The sequence below is a fragment of the Ursus arctos genome, unplaced genomic scaffold, assembly GCF_023065955.2.
Source record: "Ursus arctos isolate Adak ecotype North America unplaced genomic scaffold, UrsArc2.0 scaffold_19, whole genome shotgun sequence".
Taxonomy (NCBI): domain Eukaryota; kingdom Metazoa; phylum Chordata; class Mammalia; order Carnivora; family Ursidae; genus Ursus; species Ursus arctos.
In genome coordinates, this window is record NW_026622863.1 from 46,255,116 (window position 1) to 46,275,849 (window position 20,734).

The 20,734-nt window shown below is 60.7% G+C and overlaps 1 protein-coding gene across 6 annotated transcripts; it reads right to left on the minus strand.

Moving 5' to 3' along the window:
- Nucleotides 1-83: 83 nt before the first annotated feature.
- ARHGEF1 (Rho guanine nucleotide exchange factor 1) lies at nucleotides 84-19,862 on the minus strand. Of its 6 annotated transcripts, none has more exons than XM_057314428.1 (30): nucleotides 19,708-19,862; nucleotides 13,850-13,892; nucleotides 13,678-13,761; nucleotides 13,106-13,219; nucleotides 11,010-11,108; nucleotides 10,792-10,834; nucleotides 10,328-10,574; nucleotides 9,880-9,909; nucleotides 9,506-9,605; nucleotides 9,260-9,356; nucleotides 9,146-9,181; nucleotides 8,863-9,000; nucleotides 8,093-8,198; nucleotides 6,839-7,006; nucleotides 6,395-6,540; nucleotides 4,843-4,989; nucleotides 4,434-4,516; nucleotides 4,095-4,220; nucleotides 3,901-4,015; nucleotides 3,683-3,783; nucleotides 3,407-3,484; nucleotides 3,105-3,180; nucleotides 2,843-3,010; nucleotides 2,227-2,314; nucleotides 2,043-2,129; nucleotides 1,688-1,758; nucleotides 1,507-1,593; nucleotides 1,014-1,177; nucleotides 807-909; nucleotides 84-446 (listed from the first exon to the last, which is right to left on the minus strand). In XM_057314428.1, the coding sequence occupies exons 2-29, from the start codon at nucleotides 13,877-13,879 to the stop codon at nucleotides 826-828; spliced, it is 2,913 nt and encodes a 970-aa protein (XP_057170411.1). In that variant the 5' UTR covers nucleotides 13,880-13,892; nucleotides 19,708-19,862; the 3' UTR covers nucleotides 84-446; nucleotides 807-825. The 6 variants fall into 6 exon arrangements, with proteins under 6 accessions (XP_057170411.1, XP_057170412.1, XP_057170410.1 ...); XM_057314429.1 differs by lacking the exon at nucleotides 19,708-19,862 and adding an exon at nucleotides 18,500-18,740; XM_057314427.1 differs by lacking the exon at nucleotides 19,708-19,862 and adding an exon at nucleotides 16,886-17,021.
- Between the last annotated feature and the right edge of the window lie 872 nt (nucleotides 19,863-20,734).

Genomic DNA, 20,734 nt, shown 5'->3' on the forward strand with positions numbered 1-20,734 from the left:
ACCCAGGAAAGTGATGCCAGACAGTCATGAAAGGTCCCAGAAACCACTCCACAGCCCCCACCCCACCCTCACACACACAGATCTCTCCTTAGATAATATATATTAAAAAATAAACCTCCAATTCAGGGTATAAAAACAGAGCAAAGGCACTTGGGGGTGGGGAATGGAGGGGTAGCCCCCCCCCCAGGCAATACTGAGATGGCCCAGGGTATGGGGGAGGGGTCACTGTGGTCCCCCCCGAATGAAGCCCTGAGTCTCCCAAGCAGAAGGCAGGAGGGAGAGAAGGCCAAGGCCGAGGGGAGGTTGGGGGGAGGCAGTGATCCCAGCTGGGCCCCCCAGGCATGGCCCCCCCAGCAGCCCAGCTCCCTCTCCTCAGGCCCTTGGGGTTGGAGATGCTGCGGCAGCTGTGCGGTGGCAGCCGGTGGCCCTCAGTCTTGCGGAAAGGCCTGGGGGGTGTAGGAAAAGGGAGATGGGGAGAGATGAAGAGAAATGGAAAAGGGGGGGAGGAGGAGGGTGGAGGAGAGAGGAAAATGAGGGAGAGAAGGATGTGGGGAGGGAGGATAAGGGGGGGAGGAGGAGGGGGAGGGAGAGAGGGAAGACAAGGGAGAGGGAAGATGAGGGGAGGAGGAGGATGGGCAGAGAGAGAACACAGGAGAGCCCAAGAAGGAGAACAGACAGAGACAGGAGGCAGACCGGGGAGACGCAGGGAGACAGCAGGATGGGGCTGTGGAGAAGGGAGCCCCCGAGATGCCCACTCTGGTGCCTCCCCTCTGGGCGGAGCTTCGGCCCTCTGGGTCTCCACTCACCTGCCCGGGGCAGAAAGCCTCAGGTACAGCCAGGCTGCGGGAAGCTGTTCTCCCCAAGCTGAGACAGGAGGAGTCGCAGGCGACAAAATTCCTCCTCCACCTCCTGGTTGGGGAGTCCTCGGTGAGGGGGGGGGGTCCCTAGGAGGGGGTCCCTCCACCGAGAAGGCCCCATCCTCCCCCGCCCCGCCCCTCCCCCCAGGCCACCACCTCCAGCTGTTTCATGGTCTCCTCCAGGCTGAGCAGCTTCTCCCGAATCTCCTGGGTCTGGGTCGGGCTCTGGGAGCCACCCCCTGGGACCCCATCCCCTTCACGGGGAGGCCCTGCCCCACTGTCTTCCTCCGAGGGAAACAGGAGCTGCTTCAGGGATAGCACTGGCAGGGGCAAGGGGACAGAGTCAGAAGCGGGGCTGGGAAAGAGGCCGGGGGCCTGCAGGGGTGGAGGGGAGATCCTGAGGGGAAGGTGGGAGCCAGGCTGCAGGTGGGGCAGGGGGGATAGAAAGGGGGTGTAGAAGAGAGGCAGGGAGGGGACACCGAGGATGGAGGGTGTCCAGGGAGAGGCTGAACCGAAGGTCAAGGGAGGGACAGAAGCTGCAGAAAGAAGAGGGGTTTGGGGCCACCGAGGGTGGTGGTGCAGGGCCTGGGCAGGAAGCAAGGTGGAGACACAGGCTAGCGGCAGCCTCGCCTGGGCACCGCTGGCCTACCTTTCTCAAGGGCCCTGGCAGCGAGCTGGCCCTCGGGGACGGGCCTGCAGTAGGGCAGGAGGGTGCTGAGGATTCTCTCTATCCGGCCTGGGTGGGGGAAGGAGAAGCAGGGGGGGTGCTCAATTCCTGCCAGTCTCCTCAGGACACCCTACCCCTACTCCGCACCCCCACAAAGGCTCACCGTCCCCTGGGGGTATCTCTCGGCCACCCCCGTTGCCATTCTCCGAGCTGCTGAGCAGGGGTTCTCGTGTGCTGGGGGGAAGAAGTACTGGGTGACCCCACGGCCCTGGCGGCAGCAGGAAGACAGCAGGAGGTGGGGGGTGGGGGTGGGGGTGTCCAGAAACAGAACAGAAATTGAGGAAGGGAGATGGAGACAGAGGGGCCTGGACGGGGGCCAGATGGGCTGTGGTGGTGGGACACACACACCTGTACACACATGCGCCTATACACATGCACAGAGACAGGGCTGGGGCTCAGGTTCTGGAGACTCAGAGAAGTCCCCCCTGGCTCCTCAGCCCTCCAATGTCCTCCCTTACCTGCTAGGGCTGGGCCGGGATTTGGGGCGAGAGGCGGGAGCAGGGACCTTCAAGGATCCAGCAGTGTCGGTGATGAGGGAACACCAGCTGGGGAGACAGGTCAGCCCGCCCCGGGGCAGGCTGTCAGAGGCCCCCCAGCCTGGGCCTCCATTTCCACCCAAGCTTAGAACCCAGACCTCCTTACTTTTTTCGTTCCGACACAGTCTGGGCCACCAGTTCATATATCTGGGCCTCCTGGTCCCACGTAAAAATGACATAGAAGGCTTTGTGATCTGCAGGAGGAGGGAGAGGGGGGTTCAGAGCCAGGGTCACCCCAATGTGCACCTCCCCTGAGCTTGGGCTAGAGGCGGGGGCAGCCCCTGATGGCCATGGCCTTAGGCTCCCCCAGCTCCTGCCATCCCTCCCCTGCCTCCTCCCGAGGCCTCCCTCTCACACCCCCTCAGCCATCAGGCAGCAAATCCCCAGTCTGGCTCTCTCCACGAAACCCCTAGAGCCACTGGTGCAGCTTCCAGGAAGCACATTTGCAAACCCCTCCTCACTGGGCTCCAGTCTCCACATCTGCTCCCCTATGGTCCCCAAGAGGTAGCCAGGGGGAGTCTTCAAATCCTGATCAGAGCTGGCTGCTCCTCCGTGCAAACCCCTGGGGAGCTGCCCAGCTCCCTTCCTAAGACCCACAACCCTCCTGGCCCCTGGCCAGGCTCCGGGGCCCCTCTCGCATCTTCCCCCTTCTCTGGCTCTGCGGTGGCCTCGCTCCCAGCTCTTTCCGAGGGTCCCCTCCCACTCCAGGGGCGGGGCCTCACCGGTAGCCACCTCGCGGGTCATGGCGGACGTGAGCCGCAGCACGGGCCGCAGCATGGTCTTGCCGTCGGGCGTGGGCGTCAGCGTCCGGCTGTGGGACTTGAGCAGCAGCCGCTCGTCTTGGCGCTGGAGCAGCAGCAGCAGGTCGTCCAGCAGCAGCACGTGGACCTCTGCGGGGCGAGGCCGGGGCTCAGCATCCCCGGGCCCCGAGCACCCCCCCTCCCCGTCTCCCCTGCCCCCCCCCCCCCCCCCCCCCGCACTCACCTACAGCCTTGTCCTTTGTCACCCGCCATGTCAGCGGGCCCTCATGCACCAGCTTCTTTTTGGTGATGTCCAGGTTCTGGGGGCAGGAAGGAGTCAAGATCAGCGCAGGCCCGGCCAGAGGACGGCAGGCAGGGGTCAGGATGGGCAACTGGCGGGGGCTGAGGAGGGGTTCCAGGAGGAGGGGTGGTGGCTCTCACTCCCCACGTGCCTTATCAGAGAATCCCCGGGGCAGGAGGGTCAGGGCTGGGCGTGGGCAGGGGAAGGCCAGGGAGAGACGGGGAGGTCAGGGCAGGCAGGGCCACCTTGAACTCGCTCAGCATGGGGTCGTTGCTCTGCCGCAGGTGGGACAAGTCCAGGCGCTTCTGATAATCCTTGAGCCGCTGGAGTGGGGAAGGGAGAGTCACGGGGACAACCCAAGGGCTGGCTGACCCCCAGAGACCCTGAGGGGCACAAGCCGAGAGCGGGGCTCGACCTCCAAAGAAGGGGCCCCAAGGTAGACAAGACAAAGGCCCGCCCCAGCCCCGCACGCGGACGCCCCATCGCCCTGGGTCCCTGGCCACGGCCAGGGCCAGGCTCACCAGCAGGTCCTCCATGTCACGCACGGCTTGGTTCACATGGTGCAGAATCTCCCGGCAGCACTCGGCTGCCAGTTCCACTCTCTCCCGTTCCACCGGCTCTTCTGTGGCAAAGGAGAGACCAGTCCCGGTGAACCCCAAGCCGGGAAGCTCCTGGCCCCACCGCCACGGTGAGAGACAGGACGCCGGGGCCCCGTGGTGTGGGCCGCGCCCACTGGCACCTGTGTTCTGCCCGATGCTCTGCAGGAGCAGGGGGTACTTGGTCAGACGCTGCATCTCCGTGGGGATCATATCCTTCAGCTGCAGGCGGCGGCACCGCGGGCGGCTCTCCGCCTCCTGCGGGCAAAGCAGTGCTGAGGGGGCCCGCACCGGGGCGCGCTTTGGGGACCAGCCCCCTCCCTGGCCTCCACCTTACCTGCACAAAGGCACAGAACCGAGGCTCCTTGCGCTGCTTGACTTTGAGCTGCTCTAAGGCAAACGACTGGCGGCTGCAGAAGCGGGAGGAGATTTTCTGGAACCATTTGCCTTCGGCACCATCAAACTACAGCGAGATTCAGGCCAGGGAGGGTGTCTCAGGTGGGATTGGGAAGAACAGGGCCTCACGTGGGAATAGCAGCCTCGACAGGAGGACAGGGTGAGACCCCCCTGGGTCTTGATCGGGGAGAGGCCTGAGACCTGGCCTCCCGGGGCCTGGATGCCAGGTCCCTGGCTGGAAGGAGGGGACCCCAGGGGGGCAGGGGCTGGGCGCCCTCACCCGGGCCAGCAGTACGTCTCCGATCTCCTCAATGAGGTAGCCACTATCCTGCCTCCGCTTCATTAGCCGATCGAGGAACAGGGCTGTGGAGAGCGGCGAGGGAAGGGGGTGTTCTGTCAGGGCCCGAGAAGTGGTACGCAGAGCTGATCCAGAGGTGGCGGAGGTCGGGATGCAAGTGTCTGATCCTTGGGGCCCAGGGGCTGCCCACCCACCCCACCCATGCCATGCGCTTGTTGATGTGCCCCCTGGAATGTGAGCTCTGGGGGTCCGGAGCTGCCCCCAGGGATAGAAAAGAAGCTGCCCATGGGAGGCACTCAAGGAGAAGGTGCTAGGCTCCCGGTCTAGCTGCCGAGGCCTTGAGGAGGGAGCCGGTGGTGGGGCGCACAGTGGGCCATGGCCCTGCACTCACAATGCACCTCGATGAGCTCGTCCAGGCTGGGAAAGATGTTCTGTAGCTCCTCCTGGGAGAAGAAGCCCCCTTCTGCCATGGGCTGGTAGAAGAGGTCATGCAGCACCCGGAGCATGCGCACGTGGGCGGCCTCTGTCACCAGCAGCTCTGTGGGGCCACCGAGCAGGAAGCATGGTTGGGGAGGGTGCAAATGATGGGGCACAGTCTCAGATGCAGGCTCGGGGTGGGGGACAGGGATGACTCTCTCTGGATGGAATTGTTTGCCCCTGAAATAGCCCCTGAAGAATCCTTATCCCATTGCCAGTTGTCCTTGGCGGCGGCAGGCAGCCAGGGTGACCAAGGATCCCCGTGTGCCTGGCACCGATGCCTTTCCCAGAACATGGGACTTTCAGTGCTACACCTGGGAAAGTTCCAGGTGAACTGGGATGAGTTGGTCGCACCACCAGCAAGCCTGCAGCTGTGTTTAGTGTCCAGCAAGTCTCTCGGCCTTGGTTTCTGGAACAATGATAACCCTTTACACACACGTTGATAGCTTTGGAGCCAGGGACCCCCCCAGAGAGAGCATGCCTGGGTTTCAGGGGCCCGAGGAGTCCCAGGAGACTCAATGCACAATTCTGTTAGGAATATTTTTCTGATGAGAGAAATGGCTGTGCTGTCGGCTACAGTAGCCACTAGCCACATACAGCCCTTTAGATTTTAATTGAAATAAAATACAAAATTCAGTTGTCAGTTGTCCTTGTCACATTTCAAGTGCTCAATGGCCATTATGTGCTGGTGGTAACCATGTTGGACAGATGCTACATGTTTTCATTATTCCAGAAAATCCTATCAGATAGCACAGCCTTATGTTTTGCTCATAGCCTCTAAAGCATCTGTGACACAGAAAGTACTCACCTACTGCCCTAAAAATTCCGAATGAGTACCCTTCTTACTATAAAGCAACTTGTAAATAAACTTCCACACCAGAGTTTCCAAAGTGTGCTACCTTTGCCAAACGCCCTCCCCACACCCAGTTTGAAATCACAGAAAAGAATCAAGACAGAAATGAAACTTCCATCATCTCCCTGCCCAGAAGCAAGCACTGATAATATACTATCTTCCGAAACTTGTCCCCGTGGGACCTTTTTTGCCCGAATGGTCAAGATCATGGTAAGAGCAGTCACGCTGGAATGTTCTTCCCCGACCCCACACCGTGCTAACCGCTTCACGTGAATCACCTCAGCTCCATGACAGTCTTTTGAGGTAGGAACTATTACTACCCAAATAAGGAAACCAAAATTTACGTGAGAAATACAACTTAATATACCTGGTCCAGCTCTTACCAGCACTGCCCTGCGCTACCAAAAAAAAAAAAAAAAGAGAACCTCACAGGAAACGTCACTATGACAGCTGACAGCCACAGTCCTGTTCCATGAGTGGCTGCTCCACCAATTTACATAACAAATGGCCCTCAGTGGAAACAGGCTGCCTTCAAGCTGGCCTGTGGTCACTAAGGCGGGATGGACAGCTCCCTGTCTCTCTGCCAGAACTGGGTGGTGTCCCTGGTACTCACCGCTGATGACCTCCTGCCGCTTCACCTGGCTCTTGGGCAGGCTGTGCAGGGTGCCAACGGGGACGAGCTCCCGCCAGCCAGGGGGCTCTTCCGGTTCCAGCTCTAGTCCTGACCGTCCCGGGTCCCCTTCGTCTCCAGGCTCAGGGCTGTGAGACAGAGGCCTTGTTAGGGCCCCAGCTTGGGGCATTTCAGGGAGGAGACTTCCATTCCTGGTGTCCAACACCTGCCCCCCCCCCCGTGGCCTTGGCATTTGACGCCTCCAAAGTAGCCCCTGCTGCAGAACAGCCCCCAAATCTCTAACACAGAAGAGCCCCACCCCTCTCCTTTGACCTCAGTGACCTTAGCGGCCAATACCCAGGTTTCTGTAACTCTGACAACAACCCCTCCCCCACCATCCTCCTGACTCTCCAGGCTGCCTCAGTAGATGGGGGAGGAATGACCTACGTGGCTCGTCGGGCAGGGCCAAGCACGGCCGTGGCAGAGCTGGGGTCCATGTCCACGTCACTCCGGGAGCGGCCCCCACCCCGGCCCTTAGCCCCGAGGCTGCCCCGGGAAGGCCGGCGGCGGTCACTCACCCGCAGGCTCTCCGAGCGCCCCAGACGCCCCGATAGCCTGGACCCCGAGGCCAAGGACAGAGTCAGGCAAAGACCAGGACAGAGAAAGGGAGAGACCAAGACAGGGACAGAGACAGGGAGAGACCAAGACAGGGACAGAGACAGGGAGAGACCAAGACAGGGACAGAGGTGGGGAGATACCAGGTCAGGGACAGACAGGGAGAGACCAGGACAGGGACAGATGGGGATCAGGGTAGGGGAGACCAGGACAGATATCAAACATGCAACAGAAGAGAGGAGAGAGTCAGAAGGAGCAGTGGGACTTGGGACTTTGGGGTGCTGGGGCATTGGGGGTGGTCAGGAGGGACAGGGAAACTTGGTGGGGGTGGGGAAGGAAACCCAGTATGGATTACAGGACTGACCCCTCCCTTCCCTGAGGCAAGGGGATGGGGGTGGGCAGAGCAAGGAGTGAGGGAGGGAAGATTTCAATACTTAGCTCTTCTGCTGGGAGGGTGATGTCCCCACCCACCCCTCGCAGGGTGAAGGGGAGGGGGTGGCCCACGGGGAGAGGGGAGGGGCTGGGAGAAATGGGGGAGGGGCTAGCCCTCCCCCCACCCAGGGCCCGGGCACCCACCTCTTCCACCTTCTGGGGAGAGAGGGGCACAGGGTCAGAGGAGGACCCAAATGGAACCCAACTCACCTCCCCCGCCCACCACAGGGTCCCCAAAGCAGCGGCACAAGGACAGGCAGGGGGCAGAGCCTGCCCCCCAACTGTGAGGAGGACAGGGCCCCCAGGCTTGGAGCACAGAGGGTGGGGGAGGGAGGACAGGGCACTGGGAGGCAGGAGCAAGGCGCAGGGCGGTGGCTCAGAAGAGGAGGGGAGGGGATGAAAACCTGAAGGGGTGAAGGAGGGGGCAGGAGGAGCCCGGAAGAGCGCAGGAGGAGGAAGAGGGAAGAGGAGATGGAAAAGAAAAAGTGGAGGATGGAAAGAGGAAGCAGAAGATGGACAGAGGGAGGAGCAGAGCACAGTGGAGATGGCTCGGGGACAGCAGGAGCAAATGGCAGCGCGACACCCGGCACGCGCCTCCCCAGCCTAATAAGCCCCTTCCTGCACCCAGCACCCCCCACACCCGGCTCCGGGCACCTCTCTGTGTCAGCACCCTCCTCGGTGCTCTCCGGGGGTGCCAGGGGCTCCAGGCTGGCCGGGCCCTGTGGGGGCGGGTCCCCCAGCTCTGGTGCGGCATCAAGACCTGCGGGGCGGCGGGGGGAGAGCAAGGCTGGCTGCCGGGCCCTTGCAGCCAACCCATACTCTGGGGGCCTCTATCTCCTCCCGCGGAATGGGGCAGGGCGGCTAAAGCCACCCAGTGCCTGGCTGACACCAGCGGCTACCCTGCACTTCAGTGGGGGACGGACCGATGGAAAGGCCTCTGAGAACATGGCCACGGACAGCTGTGGCCAGGGCAGTGAGGAAGCCACAGAACCAGGGCAGACTGGGGGCTCTGCGTGATGCCTCCACAGTCACCCCTTCTCCCGACCCTCAGCCAGGACTTGCAGGAAGAGGGTAGACCCCTTTCAGGAAGACTGAGGCTCAGACAGGGCTTCCAAGATATAACCCGACTAAGCTGCAGAGCTGGGACTTGAACCCAGGCCTGGCCAAGCAGTTGCCTCAGATCCACCAAGGAGACTGACAATGTACTCAGAGAGGGTTCTGGGGGCAGATGCGAAACAGTCCAAGGAGGGGGCTATGCGTCATCAGGGTAGAGGCTGGAGCCTGAGACGAAAGCCGTGGAACAGGTGAACTGAAGGAAGGGGGGTGGTTTCTTAATAATTCTGGTGACCAGGAGCCCGGAGGGGCAAGCGGAGAACTGCAGGGTGGTCTCTCTGGGGTGGGGTGGGGGTGCTCAAGAAACTCACCTGGTTCCCGGTCAGGGCTATCTCCAGATAGAGGGTGCAGAGAAACTCCAGGGACATCCTGCCCAGGAGCCCCGAAGTTCCGGTCCCGGGAGGGCACCCCCAGGCCTCCCCTCTTTTCCGTAAGGCCTGGCTTCTCAGCTGGGGAGACATCAGGGGGCAGGGGGAGATGAGAGCCCAGCACCTCTAATCCACAGCAGCCTGTGCTATAGGCCCTATTTTCCCCATGGCCCAGGAGCACCCCCCAACCGTCCCCCAAGCCCCAGGCTGGCTTCAGGACCATTACCATCAGCCTCGACTTTGAGGTGTCGGAAATCTGGGGCTGAAACGAGAGATGGGACCATGAGGCGGGGGCGGCATGGGGAAGCAGGGCGGGCAGACGCCGGGCAGGGCACCTCACCCTGAGGCTCTCCCCGGTTCCAGCGGGCAGCGTCCAGGAAGATGCTCAGGCCTTTCTTGGTCTTGGTTGGCTCATCTGACCGCCGGTTCCCCATCATCTGAGGGAAGTAGGGAGAGTGAAGAAGGGGCCATGCATCTCTGAGACCCCAACAAAGCAGAATCAGACCCCAGGAGCCCAGAGTGACGGGGCTCCCCAGGGGCCTCTGGGGGAGGAAAGGGCCAGGTTCGGGCGCTCTGAGGGAAACACCTTTTTTCGGAAGAAATTCCTCCCCGACTTCTTGTCCCCGCTCTTGGTCCGCACCCCAAGGTGGCGCATGTACAGGCTGATGGCGTTGACCACAGCGGCACTGTGGGGAGGGGACGGTGAGGGCCCCAACACGTGCGCAGATGCACACACGCCCATGGCCGCAGGGACACTACTGTCCCCAAGCCTTCCCCTCCGCATCTGCTTCCCGCCCCAACCCCACAACCGCTTCCAGCTGGGTGTCTGAGGAAGGGGGAGAGGGCTCCAGAGGACAGGGCCAGGATGTTCCACGCCCAGGCCCCCGATCCCCGGTCCTCCTCCCTGGGGCCCAGGGAACTAAATGTCTCTCCTGCCGTTCTCTCTGCTTCCATCATCACCTCTTTTCCTCATCGGTAGAGATGGTGTGTCTGCAAAAAGAAGAAAGGAGTTTGCAACAAACTTGCTAAGCCTGGGTCCCTGTCCACCTGGCACAGATGTCCAGGGTGCTGTCCCCTTAGAAGCGGGGACAGGAGAGAGGGGAGAGGCAGAGAGGGAGAGGGCCAAGGCTACAGGGAAGCAGGAGCACAGCAGGCAGGAGCGTCTCTTGTGAGCTCGGAGCTTCAAGGACAGGACCCAAGTGCCAGGCCCAAACACAAGACCATGGAAAGCCCTGGAAACTGGGAGGGTGCCCCAAAGCTGGGAAGAGACAACACCAAACCAGATGAATTACTTATGCCAGGACCGGGGAACCCAGAAGTCAGGGGAATAGCCCAAAGGTTAAGGAATGAACCCTGAGGCTGTAGGGACCCTCCCTGCCGGGCTGGGGAGGGGGCAGGCCCCACTCACTGCATCTCCTCCAGGTGGGTCAGCAGCCGCTCGGCTAGGTGCCGCTCCCGTGCCTCAAAGCTGGCCCGGTCCCGCCCAACCCAGGCCTCCAGCTGGGTCAGGTCATGCTCCCAGGGCGTCATGCCCATGAGCCGCTTGGAGCGGAAGTCCTCCAGCAGCCGGCTGACGGAGGCCTGCTGGCTCTGCACCACCTCCTGCACGAACTGCCGCTGGACGTCCTCGGAGAGGAGGTCGGGCCGCGTGCGGTCTGCGGGGACACGGGCAGGGGGCTGGGGGCCAGTTCCACCCGCCCTCAGACCCCGACGGCCACGCTTCCTCGGGCTGCCGTGGCCAGGAGGGCAGGACAGTAATCTGTGCCGTCCACGGGAGCAGGGGAGTGTGGCCTCCGGCCCTGGGGCTCCTCGGGACAGTTGACCCCTGCCAGACACCCCTCCTTCACCTGCAGTCCCCTTCCCTCTGCTTACCAAGTTCAAAGGCGACAGTGGGAGGGACTTGTACCCGCAAAACCTGCTCGGGACAGAGAATGGAATGAAGGGGAGGACCAGGCAGTGATGGGGTCACAGGACTGCAGCCCAGGTGCCCGCTGGGAATGATGGTCTGAGAGGAGGGAGGGCCAGGCTGGCACAGAGTCTCCCAGGACCAAGGAGTGGGGGGACCGGGGCCCCTCGAAGGTGTCTCTCACCGCGGTCTTGTCCAGAAAGCTATGGTAGAAGTCGAGGAAGGCCTTCTTGGCCTCCTTGGGGCCCAGGGAAGCCAGCATGTCCGCGTGAAGGCAACAGAGCTGGGGAGACAGAACGTCACCTGTCCTCTCCCCCCAGACCCAAACTACACTCTACCTTGAAAAGCCTGAGGCTCAAATCCTCTGGTAAGCGCTCCCTGATCTCCACCATCCCCACGCCCAGGCCCTGGCCTCTCTTGGCCTCCCTGGGGCCAACTGGAGCATTTGCTGATTTTCTATCCTGTGAAATGGCTGTGGTTTGGTTTCCTGCCATCTCCCACTATGCTGAGAGCTAGGCCTGTATCAGGTACCGTTCTAAACCCCTGACCCACATTAACCTGGTCAATCACAGGCATTATCGTTATCCCATTTTACAGATGAGAGAACTGAGCTCGAGAAGCTTACCCCAGGTCACACAGCTAGTTAGTAGCAAAGCTGGGATTAGAATCCAGGCAGCCTGTTCCCCTACGACCCACAGCCTAGAAATACTGCAGAAACCTGAGGGTGTGTGTGTGTGTGTGTGTGTGTGTGTGTGAGAGAGAGAGAGAGAGAGAGAGAGAGAGAGAGGAAGGTTGTGACTCATCTGTGCCCCAGAGAGGCCCCATGCACAGTGGCACAGTGGGGGCTGGGTAAATAACCAGGTGGACCAGCGGGGCTCACTCATTCATTCACCACTCATTCCCCGAGCTTGCCTGTGTGTCAGCCCAGTGCTGGGTGATGCTGGCAATGCGCTGCCAACTCCAACCTGTCTTGGCTCCTGGGGGCTCTCGTCAGGTAAAGGACATGGTCTGCGTGCTAAGGACTCACCCCAGTAGGGGCAGGACTCTATTTCTCTGCCGTAAACACTTTCAACCAATCTCTGCACACCCCCAAACTCCATGAGAGGCCAACAGGAAGCAGCCCAGGGGACCATAACTATCTCTTGGCTGCTTTCCTAGCTGAGGAGGTGAGGGGGCCGCAGGAGGACAGATTCCAAATGCTGGGGGCCATCCGGCTCACCTCAGCCAAGCCCCAGGCCCTGGCTAGGCCTGTTTCCACATCTGTAAAAGGACATGGCAGCCAGCACCCTCCCTGGGCTGAGTTCCAAGAGCTCGAGTTCTAGAAACCTCAGGCTCAGTAGGGGGACCTCCTTGCCCAGAGGGCCATAGCCTCCATTCACAGGGGAGGGGCAGCTACTTTTCTGGAGAGAAGGTACTTTCCCAATTTCCTGGCAATTTCTGAAGCTTCGGGGGTCGGTGGATGCGTTCTTTCTTCTTGCACCCCTGGGGCATCCCGCCCTGGCATTTCTCTCGGTGTCTGGTTTCAGGAGGGCCCTGCTACACATTTCCAGTCCAGTCCAGTGCTCTGGGCTACATCCAAACTGCAGCCTGCGCTGGGCAGCACTGGGTCTTCTTGGCATGGGATCCTTGTCCACAGAGTGCCCCCCTCCAGCCCACGCAGTGGCCTCTTCCTTCCTAAGTCACACACTGGGCTCTCTAGACCCTGCAGGCGCTTCCGGGCAGCGCAGGGCCACATCTGCTGGGGCCCAGGGAATTTCTGCCTAGTATCTGTGGAACATGAATTATGCTCGCTCTGCCTTGCAGGCTGCTGGCAGGTGTTTGTTTCTGGGCCAGCCTCACCTAGGAAGACTGGTGGCTTCCTCCCATGCCCCGGCCCTTATGACGGGCTGGTGGCACCTGCCAAGGTCACAGAGGAGCACCCTACTTCCGGGGTCAGTGGGAGAGGGTGCAGTCATGGATGGGGGACATAGCCACGGGCAGGGAAGGGGGTTGGGGAGTGTGGTCTCTGCTAGCTTCTGGATTCTCTGTTGCTCTCTGTGTGACCCTGCTGTGAGGAGTCTCCCACCTTCACTCGCTCCTCACAGCGATTTGCACAGGGCACTTGCAATCTTGTCTGGGTCACATGGCTAGCGCTCTGGCTCCCTCTTTCTAGATCTTGCACTATGTGTTCTGATCCTGTTTTCCAGACCCTCCCAGCTCATTTTCACTAGTCTCTCTCACTGAGCACTGCGGCCTGTCCTGGCCCCAACCCTCCCTCTGCCCATGCAGCCCTGCCCTCACCAGAGGTCCCGGTTCAAACTGCAGGGCGACGTGCTGCAGGAGCGCCATGAGGTGGGCAGGCCGCCGCTTCACCTGCTCCAGGCTCTGGAACTGGCTGTTTTGCTCCTCTGCGTTCTGAGGGCGGGGAGGGAGGTGAGACAGTGGGAAGCAGAGGAAGGGACTTGGGCTTGACCCTTCCCCTCCCTGGCAGTGGGGTCCACACCGTAATGGTGGTGGCCGGGGCTGGTGTCAAGGGACGGTGGATGAGATTTAACGTTATAACGGCGGGTGATGAGGACAGGCATTAGGAGATGGAGTAGGGATCTGTGCTGTAATTAAGGGGGGTGGTGATAAAAACCGGGGTTCGAGTAAAAAGTGTGGGTGTCAGTGCTATAACGGGGCATCAAGGATGGGGTAGGAGGGGATGAGGACGGTGGTACCCAGATTACAGAAAGAGGAGCGGGCAGTGAGAGGAGGCAGGGGGCAACATCCCACGATGGACCTAAGGAGGGAAGGGACACTGAGGATGGGACCTGAGGGCTGGGACCCAGGGAGACTGGGACAGAAGCTTTTCCACCCCGTCTCCCCCTCACCGTCTCCAGCTCGTTCTCAAAATCCTCATCCTCAGCCCCGATGATGCTGACTGGCACCAGGCCAGGCCGCGGTGGTCCTGGGGCCTGTGGAAGAGGAGGAATGGGTTCAGCTCAGGGTGCAATCCCACCTCAAAGTCCTCCAGTCCCCTCCCTCCAGGCTCTCCCCACTCACCAGCCCGCGGGCGATGTCCTCTGCCTCCATGGGCTCCACAGGGCTGGGGAAGAGGAGGGGCCACGGTTAGGGGGGGCAGGAGGCAGCGGCACAGGGCGGTTACTCACAGATTCCTGGCCCAGGTGTGAAGGTGAGTAAACAGCCTCCCCCCCTCTCCCGGCCTCCGCAGCTCAATGGGGCCTCTGTGTGGCGACAAAGAGCCCTTCAGAGGCCAGCCAGGGCGGGGAGCCCAAGGACAGGGAGCCTTGGGAGGGGTGGGGAAAGCTATGGAGGCCCAGGAGCCTGGGTCCATAAGAGAGCTGTAGCCATGAGAGCCTGTAATTTGGGGTCTCTAATGGAGGATGGGCTGGGGCCTTGACTCCCGGGTCTAAGGGCCTGAACTCCTGGGTCTGAGGGAGCAAGGGGCTGGGAGTCTGGACTCCTGGGTTTGAGGGAGGAGGGGGCTGGGGGCCAGGACTCCTGAATCTGAGGGAGGAGGGGGCTGCGGATTGGGTCTTGGGTCTGAGGAAGGGGAGGCTGAGGGCCTAGACACCTGGGTCTGAGGAAGGAGAGACTGGGGGCCTAGACTCCTGGGTCTGAGGGAGGAAGGGACTGGGGGCCTGGACTCCTGAGTCTGAGGGAGGAGGGGGCTGCAGGTTGGGTCTTGGGTCTGAGGAAGGAGGTGGCTGGGGGCCTAGACTCCTGGGTCTGAGGGAGGAACGGGCTGGGAGTCTGGACTCCTGGGTCTGAGGGAGGAGGGGGCTGGGTGTCAGGACTCCTGAGTCTGATGGAGGAGGGGGCTGCAGGTTGGGTCCTGGGTCTGAGGGAGAAGGCGGCTGGGGGCCTGGACTCCTGGGTCTGAGGAAGGAAGGGCTGGGGGCCTGGACTCCTGGGTCTGAGGGAGGAGGGGGCTGCAGGTTGGGTCTGAGGGAGAAACTGGGGGCCTAGACTCCTGGATCTGAGGGAGGAAGGGACAGGGGGCCTGGACTCCTGAGTCTGAGGGAGGAAGGGGCTGCAGGTTGGGTCTTGGGTCTGAGGAGGGAGGTGGCTGGGGGCCTAGACTTCTGGGTCTGAGGGAGGAAGGGGCTGGGAGTCTGGACTCCTGAATCTGAGGGAGGAGCGGGCTGGGGGCCAGGACTCCTGAATCTGAGGGAGGAAGGGCTGGGGACCTGGACGCCTGAGTCTGAGGGAGGAAGGGGCTGGGAGTCTGGACTCCTGGGTCTGAGGGAGGAGTGGGCTGGGGGCCAGGACTCCTGAGTCTGAGGGAGGAGGGGGCTGCAGGTTGGGTCTTGGGTCTGAGGGAGGAGGGCGCTGGGGGCCAGGACTCCTGAATCTGAGGGAAGAAGGGCTGAGGACCTGGATTCCTGAGTCTGAGGGAGGAAGGGCTGGGGGCCTGGACTCCTGGGTCTGAGGGAGGGGGGGCTAGGGGCTTGGACTCCTGAGTCTGAGGGAGTAAGGGGATGGGAGTCTGGACTCCTGGGTCTGAGGGAGGAAAGGCTGGGGACTTGGGACTCCTGGGTCTGAGGGAGGAGGGGGCTGCAGGTTGGGTCTGAGGAAGGAGAGACTAGGGGCCTAGACTCCTGGGTCTGAGGGAGGAAGGGACTGGGGGCCTGGACCCCTAAGTCTGAGGGAGGAGGGAGATGCAGGTTGGGTCTTGGGTCTGAGGAAGGACAGGCCGGGGGCCTAGACTCCTGGGTCTGAGGGAGGAAGAGGCTGTGAGTCTGGACTCCTGGGTCTAAAGGAGAAGGGGGCTGGGGGCCAGGACTCCTGGGTCTGAGGGAAAAGGGACTGGGGGCCTAAACTCCTGAGTCTGAGGGAGGAAGGGGGGCTGCAGGTTGGGTCTGAGGAAGGAGAGGCCAGGGGCCCAGACTCCTGGGTCTGAGGGAGGAGGGCGCTGCAGGCTGGGTCCTAGTGAGGCACGGCCTGGAGGCTAGCAGAGTTGGGAAGGTTAAAGGAAAGGTAGAAAGGAGATAAGTGTGTGTGTGCTGGGGGGGCTCTCCTAAACCTGACAGGCTTGGGGCCGGATGTTGCCTCTGAACCCACCAGCCCCACTTCCTGTGACAGGAAATCTAATGGCAAATCCCCAACCCCCAACTCTCTCCTCGTAACAAAACAAAACTGAATCTCCTTTCCTAAACCCAGAAGTTGCTTCCCCTTAGGGACCAGGTATCTTCCCCACTTCCAATCCCAGAAAACAAGGAATGGTCCTCAGCCAGCTCATCCCCAAAGTGTGTCTGTCTCCCCGGCCCTGCATCTGTCTGTCCTGCTGGCTCTCCTTCCTCAGCCAGATCTTTCTGGCTGTCTGTCCCTTGAATGTGCCTTTGCTTCAGGTCTTTGCTTCTCTTCTCCCTGTCTCCTTCCCTCTCTCCCTCCCTTCAGACCTGTCTCACTTTCCCACCATCTCTGCCTCCCCTCCCCCTCAGCCACCTCACCCTAACCCTGCTTCTGTCGCTATCTTTCCCCTCTGTCAGTGTCTCTGCCTGTCTTCCCACATCTGGTTCTGCGGCTACCTCTCTGCGTCCTCTCGAGTCACTGTGTCATGTGCTGTCCCTCATCTCTCTCCCATCTCTTGCTGGCTCTCCCATCTGGTCTCCCTTAGAGTCTCCACTTCCCCCTGCATCTTCCCACTATCATCTGTGTCCTTAATTAGTCTGACTAATGCCACGCGAGCCCGTGTCAGGAGGGAAGGAGCTGTGGAGATGGGGTGGGGTGGACCAGTGGGGGGAGCTCTCCCCACAACCCAAAGCTATTTATAACCCTGGTCGCCTGAGACTCACTCTTCTGCCTCCTCCACAGGCCTCTTCCCCTAGCACTCAATAAACGGTGGCTATGATTTTGATTATGATCCTGAAACAATGATGCTTTCTGGAGTGTCCCTATGCCATCCCATGGGTTCCCCAGAGCACACGACATTTTTATTCTCTTCCACAGAGCGTCTCTCCAACTTCAAGCTTGGGTAATTTAAGATTTGAGCACTGTTAAATCTTCACATAAATAAACTTGCAAACCGACGCCAAAAAAAAAATAGTGATTATTTATTACAAAAGCTAAACTTACCTAGCACTTAACAGTGTGCTAGGCATTGCGCCAAGTGATTCTCACATCTGAACTCACTTAACGCTCACAACCACAAGCACCCCACGCGATTAGTATTCCCGTTCGAGATGGAAAACCTTCACCAGGCCACCAGCTGCAACTTCTGGGCTGGAAAACATGACGGCGCACATGGAAGGTCCATGCTCACCCTGCTTGGGGCGGGGGGGGGGGGGAGGTTCAACAGAGGCAGGGAGATTCCAAAGAGGGCAAAGGAGAGGACACACATTATGTGAGCAAATGCTCAGTGCCAAGCAGGCCCCAAGTCACGCACCTGATGCATACTGTCTCCTTCATTCCTCATCACGGAAATACGAAACAGTAGCTAGCATTTAATGTGCGCTACGTGCCATTAAGTATATGCCAGGAATAACATTACTGCTTTACATTTATTAACTCATTTAATCCTCCAAATGACCCCTGGAGGTCAGTTTTATAACTATTTTCATTTTATGGAAGAGGAAACTGAGGCACGGCTTGTAAGAGACAGAGCCAGGATTCAGACCCAGGCAGCCTGGCTCCAGACTTTATGCATTTAACTAACAGAATGTGCTGCTTCAGAGCATGGGGAACCCCCACCCCAACCTTAGGAAACTAAAATGTGAACCGAAGTCGAGGCACATCTGGTCCCTTTATGGTGTCTGGGAAAGTCAGGGGTATGTGGGCACTGGGACTTGGGCAGGAGTGCGGGTGGCTGCTCAGGCTGCTTCACGACGGCTTAGGGCTCAGACAGCATCCTGGCAGGGAAAGTGGGGGGTTGGCTGCTTAGGAGATAGACGGTGAGGGCTACCACAAAGGGTAATCATACACTGAAGCTGTCAGATGGATCTGCAGGCAACTGAAAAGGCCTATGGTCCAGCAGAGGGCACACTGTGTTCATGGGACTGAGGGTGGTGATGGTCAGGGAAGGTTTAGAAGGTTCTTAGAGGTGAGGGTTCTAGAGTAAAGCAGGCACCAGTCGGGGACTACCCGGCCGCCTGGGTTCTATGCAAGGTTCAGGGTCTATAAGACACTGAGTGGATGACCCTGGTCCCCAGGAACCTCCAGGAGCCTTAAAGAACTTAAAATACAGAGTAGTCAAGGTAAGTCCATGAGGGGCCCTTGGAATGTATGAGGCTCCAGATTCTATTCTACTGGCAAGTTGAAACAGGAGGATCTACACGGAGCTGAGGACCACACCGGATGGTGATTCCACATGTAAAGCAGCCAGTCTATGGGACCTATGGACACTTACAAGGGGAGAATTCTACAGGAGCATGTGGTGGTCCCAAGACCCAAGATCTACAGGGCCCAGGATTCTAGGGGGTGCTACTGACCGATGGGGACCCCATATCTTATAAGAAGCCAAGTTTCCGTGGGGGGGGGGGGCAGCTAGCAGGAAGCTCGTGGGTCTGCAGGGCCTTGTAATTTATATGGAACGTGGCGCATCTACATCAGCCCCAAAACCTACGTGGGACGTGGCGGGTCTACACGGGCCCCAAATCCTACTACAGGGGACGTGGCGGTGCGCACGGCTAGGGATGATGAGGCGGACCTGCGGAATCAAGGTCTGACGCTCGCCGGGTCCGCGTCCCTCACCTGCTCCTGCTCGTAGTAGAATCCACCGCAGCCGCCAGAACCGAAGCCTCTGCTCGCCGGCTCCGGGTCCCCCACCCCGCCTCCGAGTCGCTCTAGCTGCCCCAGCGTCTACCTTTGCTTCCAGCTCCACTCCTCCCGCCGCCGCTCTAGCCTAGCAGCTGCCTGGCTCCGGCCCGGGCGACTCTACTCCTCCCGCCGGCCGCTCTAGCTCTCCACTGCGCCACGCTGGCCAGAAAGGGCCGCTCTGGCCTGCCTTGGAGGGCTGGCGTTTCCTTATCTCGACTGCCCCTGTCACTCTACTGTGCCCCGCCCTCTGCCCCCGCCCCCCAGCCCGACTAGAGAGTGGTTCCAGCCCCCCGGCCCGGGACTCAATCCGAGATCGCCGAGTCGCCCCTGGCCCTTAGTCTCCGGCCTGGGTTCCCCGCCCTATCTTGCCTTTCTAACTCCGGAAACAGCTGAATTTCCAAGGCGTACACTGATTTTCCCGGCACCCCCACCGCCCCGGCCGCACACTTTGTGCTGGAGCTGTAAAGCAAAACTCCTGGGTTCCAGCGTACCTTTCCCGCTGACATGCCGTGAAATCTGGAAAAAATAATTACTTCTTACCGAACCTCAGTCTTCCCACCTGTACAATGGGGGGAGATCTCCAGCTCTGACACCTGCAACCCATCTCTCAGGGTATAATTAATGGCCCAGAAAAAGAGCTTTCCAAAAAATGCTTTCAAACGCGCTCTACAACTTCCAGCTTCACAGCGGCCTACGGCGCGGTTATTGACATTTTTCCTTTTTCGGTGGCCCTAAAGCATGTGGGGTTGGAGGACGGTGCTTGAAAGCACCTGTAAGTTCAAATCCCAACTCTACTCGCTCTCACGGTGTGTGTACCCTGGGACGAGCCGGTTCCGCTCCCTGAGCCTCAGTTTCCCCGCCCGTACAATGGGAGTGATCATCCGTCCTCCGCTGGACGGTTGGGAGGCCTTGACCACGGCCTCGCACCCTTCATCCCCACTTACTGGCCATTCGGCAGCTATTAGTTCTCCTTCTTTGCCCCCTTTGACAGATGGGAAAACTGAGGCCCAGGGAGGGGCGGCCGCTGGCTCCGAGGGGCGCCGAGGGGGCCCCTGCACTGCCGGCAGCGCCCCGGCCTCCTCCCCCCCACTTCCCCTGGCAGCCGAGGGGCGGGAGGCCGGGCGGGGCCAGGGACGGTGTACCTGGAGTCCGCGCGGGGAGGTGACCGGCGGGGCGCCCGAGGTCGGGCTCGGCGATCCCGGGCCCTGCGTCCCGGCTCCCGCTTCCTGGCTCTGGCGGGGCAGGAAGTTGGGGCGTTTTTCCGGAGGCCCCCGCCCCGCCGCCCCTCCCCGCTTCCTGCCCGCGCCCCGCGCCCGCCCGGCACCTCCGCTTCCTTCCCCTTCTAGCCGCCCGCCCGGCCCCTCCTTTCCCCGCTCGGCGGGGGACCCGCAGGCCCCCGCCCCGCCCAGCTCCTCCAGGCTTTGTCCGTGGGTCTGTCCGCGGGCCGTGGGCTCCACGTTCCTCGCCTTTGCCGGGTGTCCGCCATCTCCTCCCCGGCGGGGTGGGGGCCCGCTCGCCACAGCCTACCCTGCTTTCCGCCTGGGTCTCTCGGTCTTCCTCTCTATCATCGCCTCGCTGTGCGTGTTCTGTCCGCGTCCCTCTCTGTCTGCCCCTCTGTCTCTGCTTTCTCCGTGGGGGGTCTTTTCCTCCCGTTTCCGGGCCCCTGCATCTCCGCGCTGTCTCTCCCCTCTGTCGCTTCTCTTGTCTTCCCATCCTCGGGTCTCTGTATCTTCCTACTTGGCCACTTGGGTCATTTCCCCAACCACTGCTTTCTCTAGCGTCCCAGGGGTCAGCCTCTCCGTGTCCATTTTTCTATGGACCCTTCTTTCCTTTCTCTCCTACTTTCTCTCTGTCCCCGTATCTGTGTCTCTCCCTGATTCCCTGTCCCCTCATTGTCTTTCTCTTCACTTGTTCTGTCTCTCCATCACGATCTCTCTGTGTCTCAGTCTCTCTTCCCTTTCCCAGGAACCCTGCATCCCCATGCCCCCCGGGGTTCTCCCACCCCCACCCCCAGATGAGAGCCATAAACTCTCCAGGTGCCCCTGCTGCAAGTCCGTTCCCAGAGAGTAACAGATGTGGCCTGGCTGTAGTCAGAATTGGGTACCAGCCCCACCAGACAGGCCCCTGCATTTGTGGGACTGAAATATGCATAAATAAATATGGTCACCT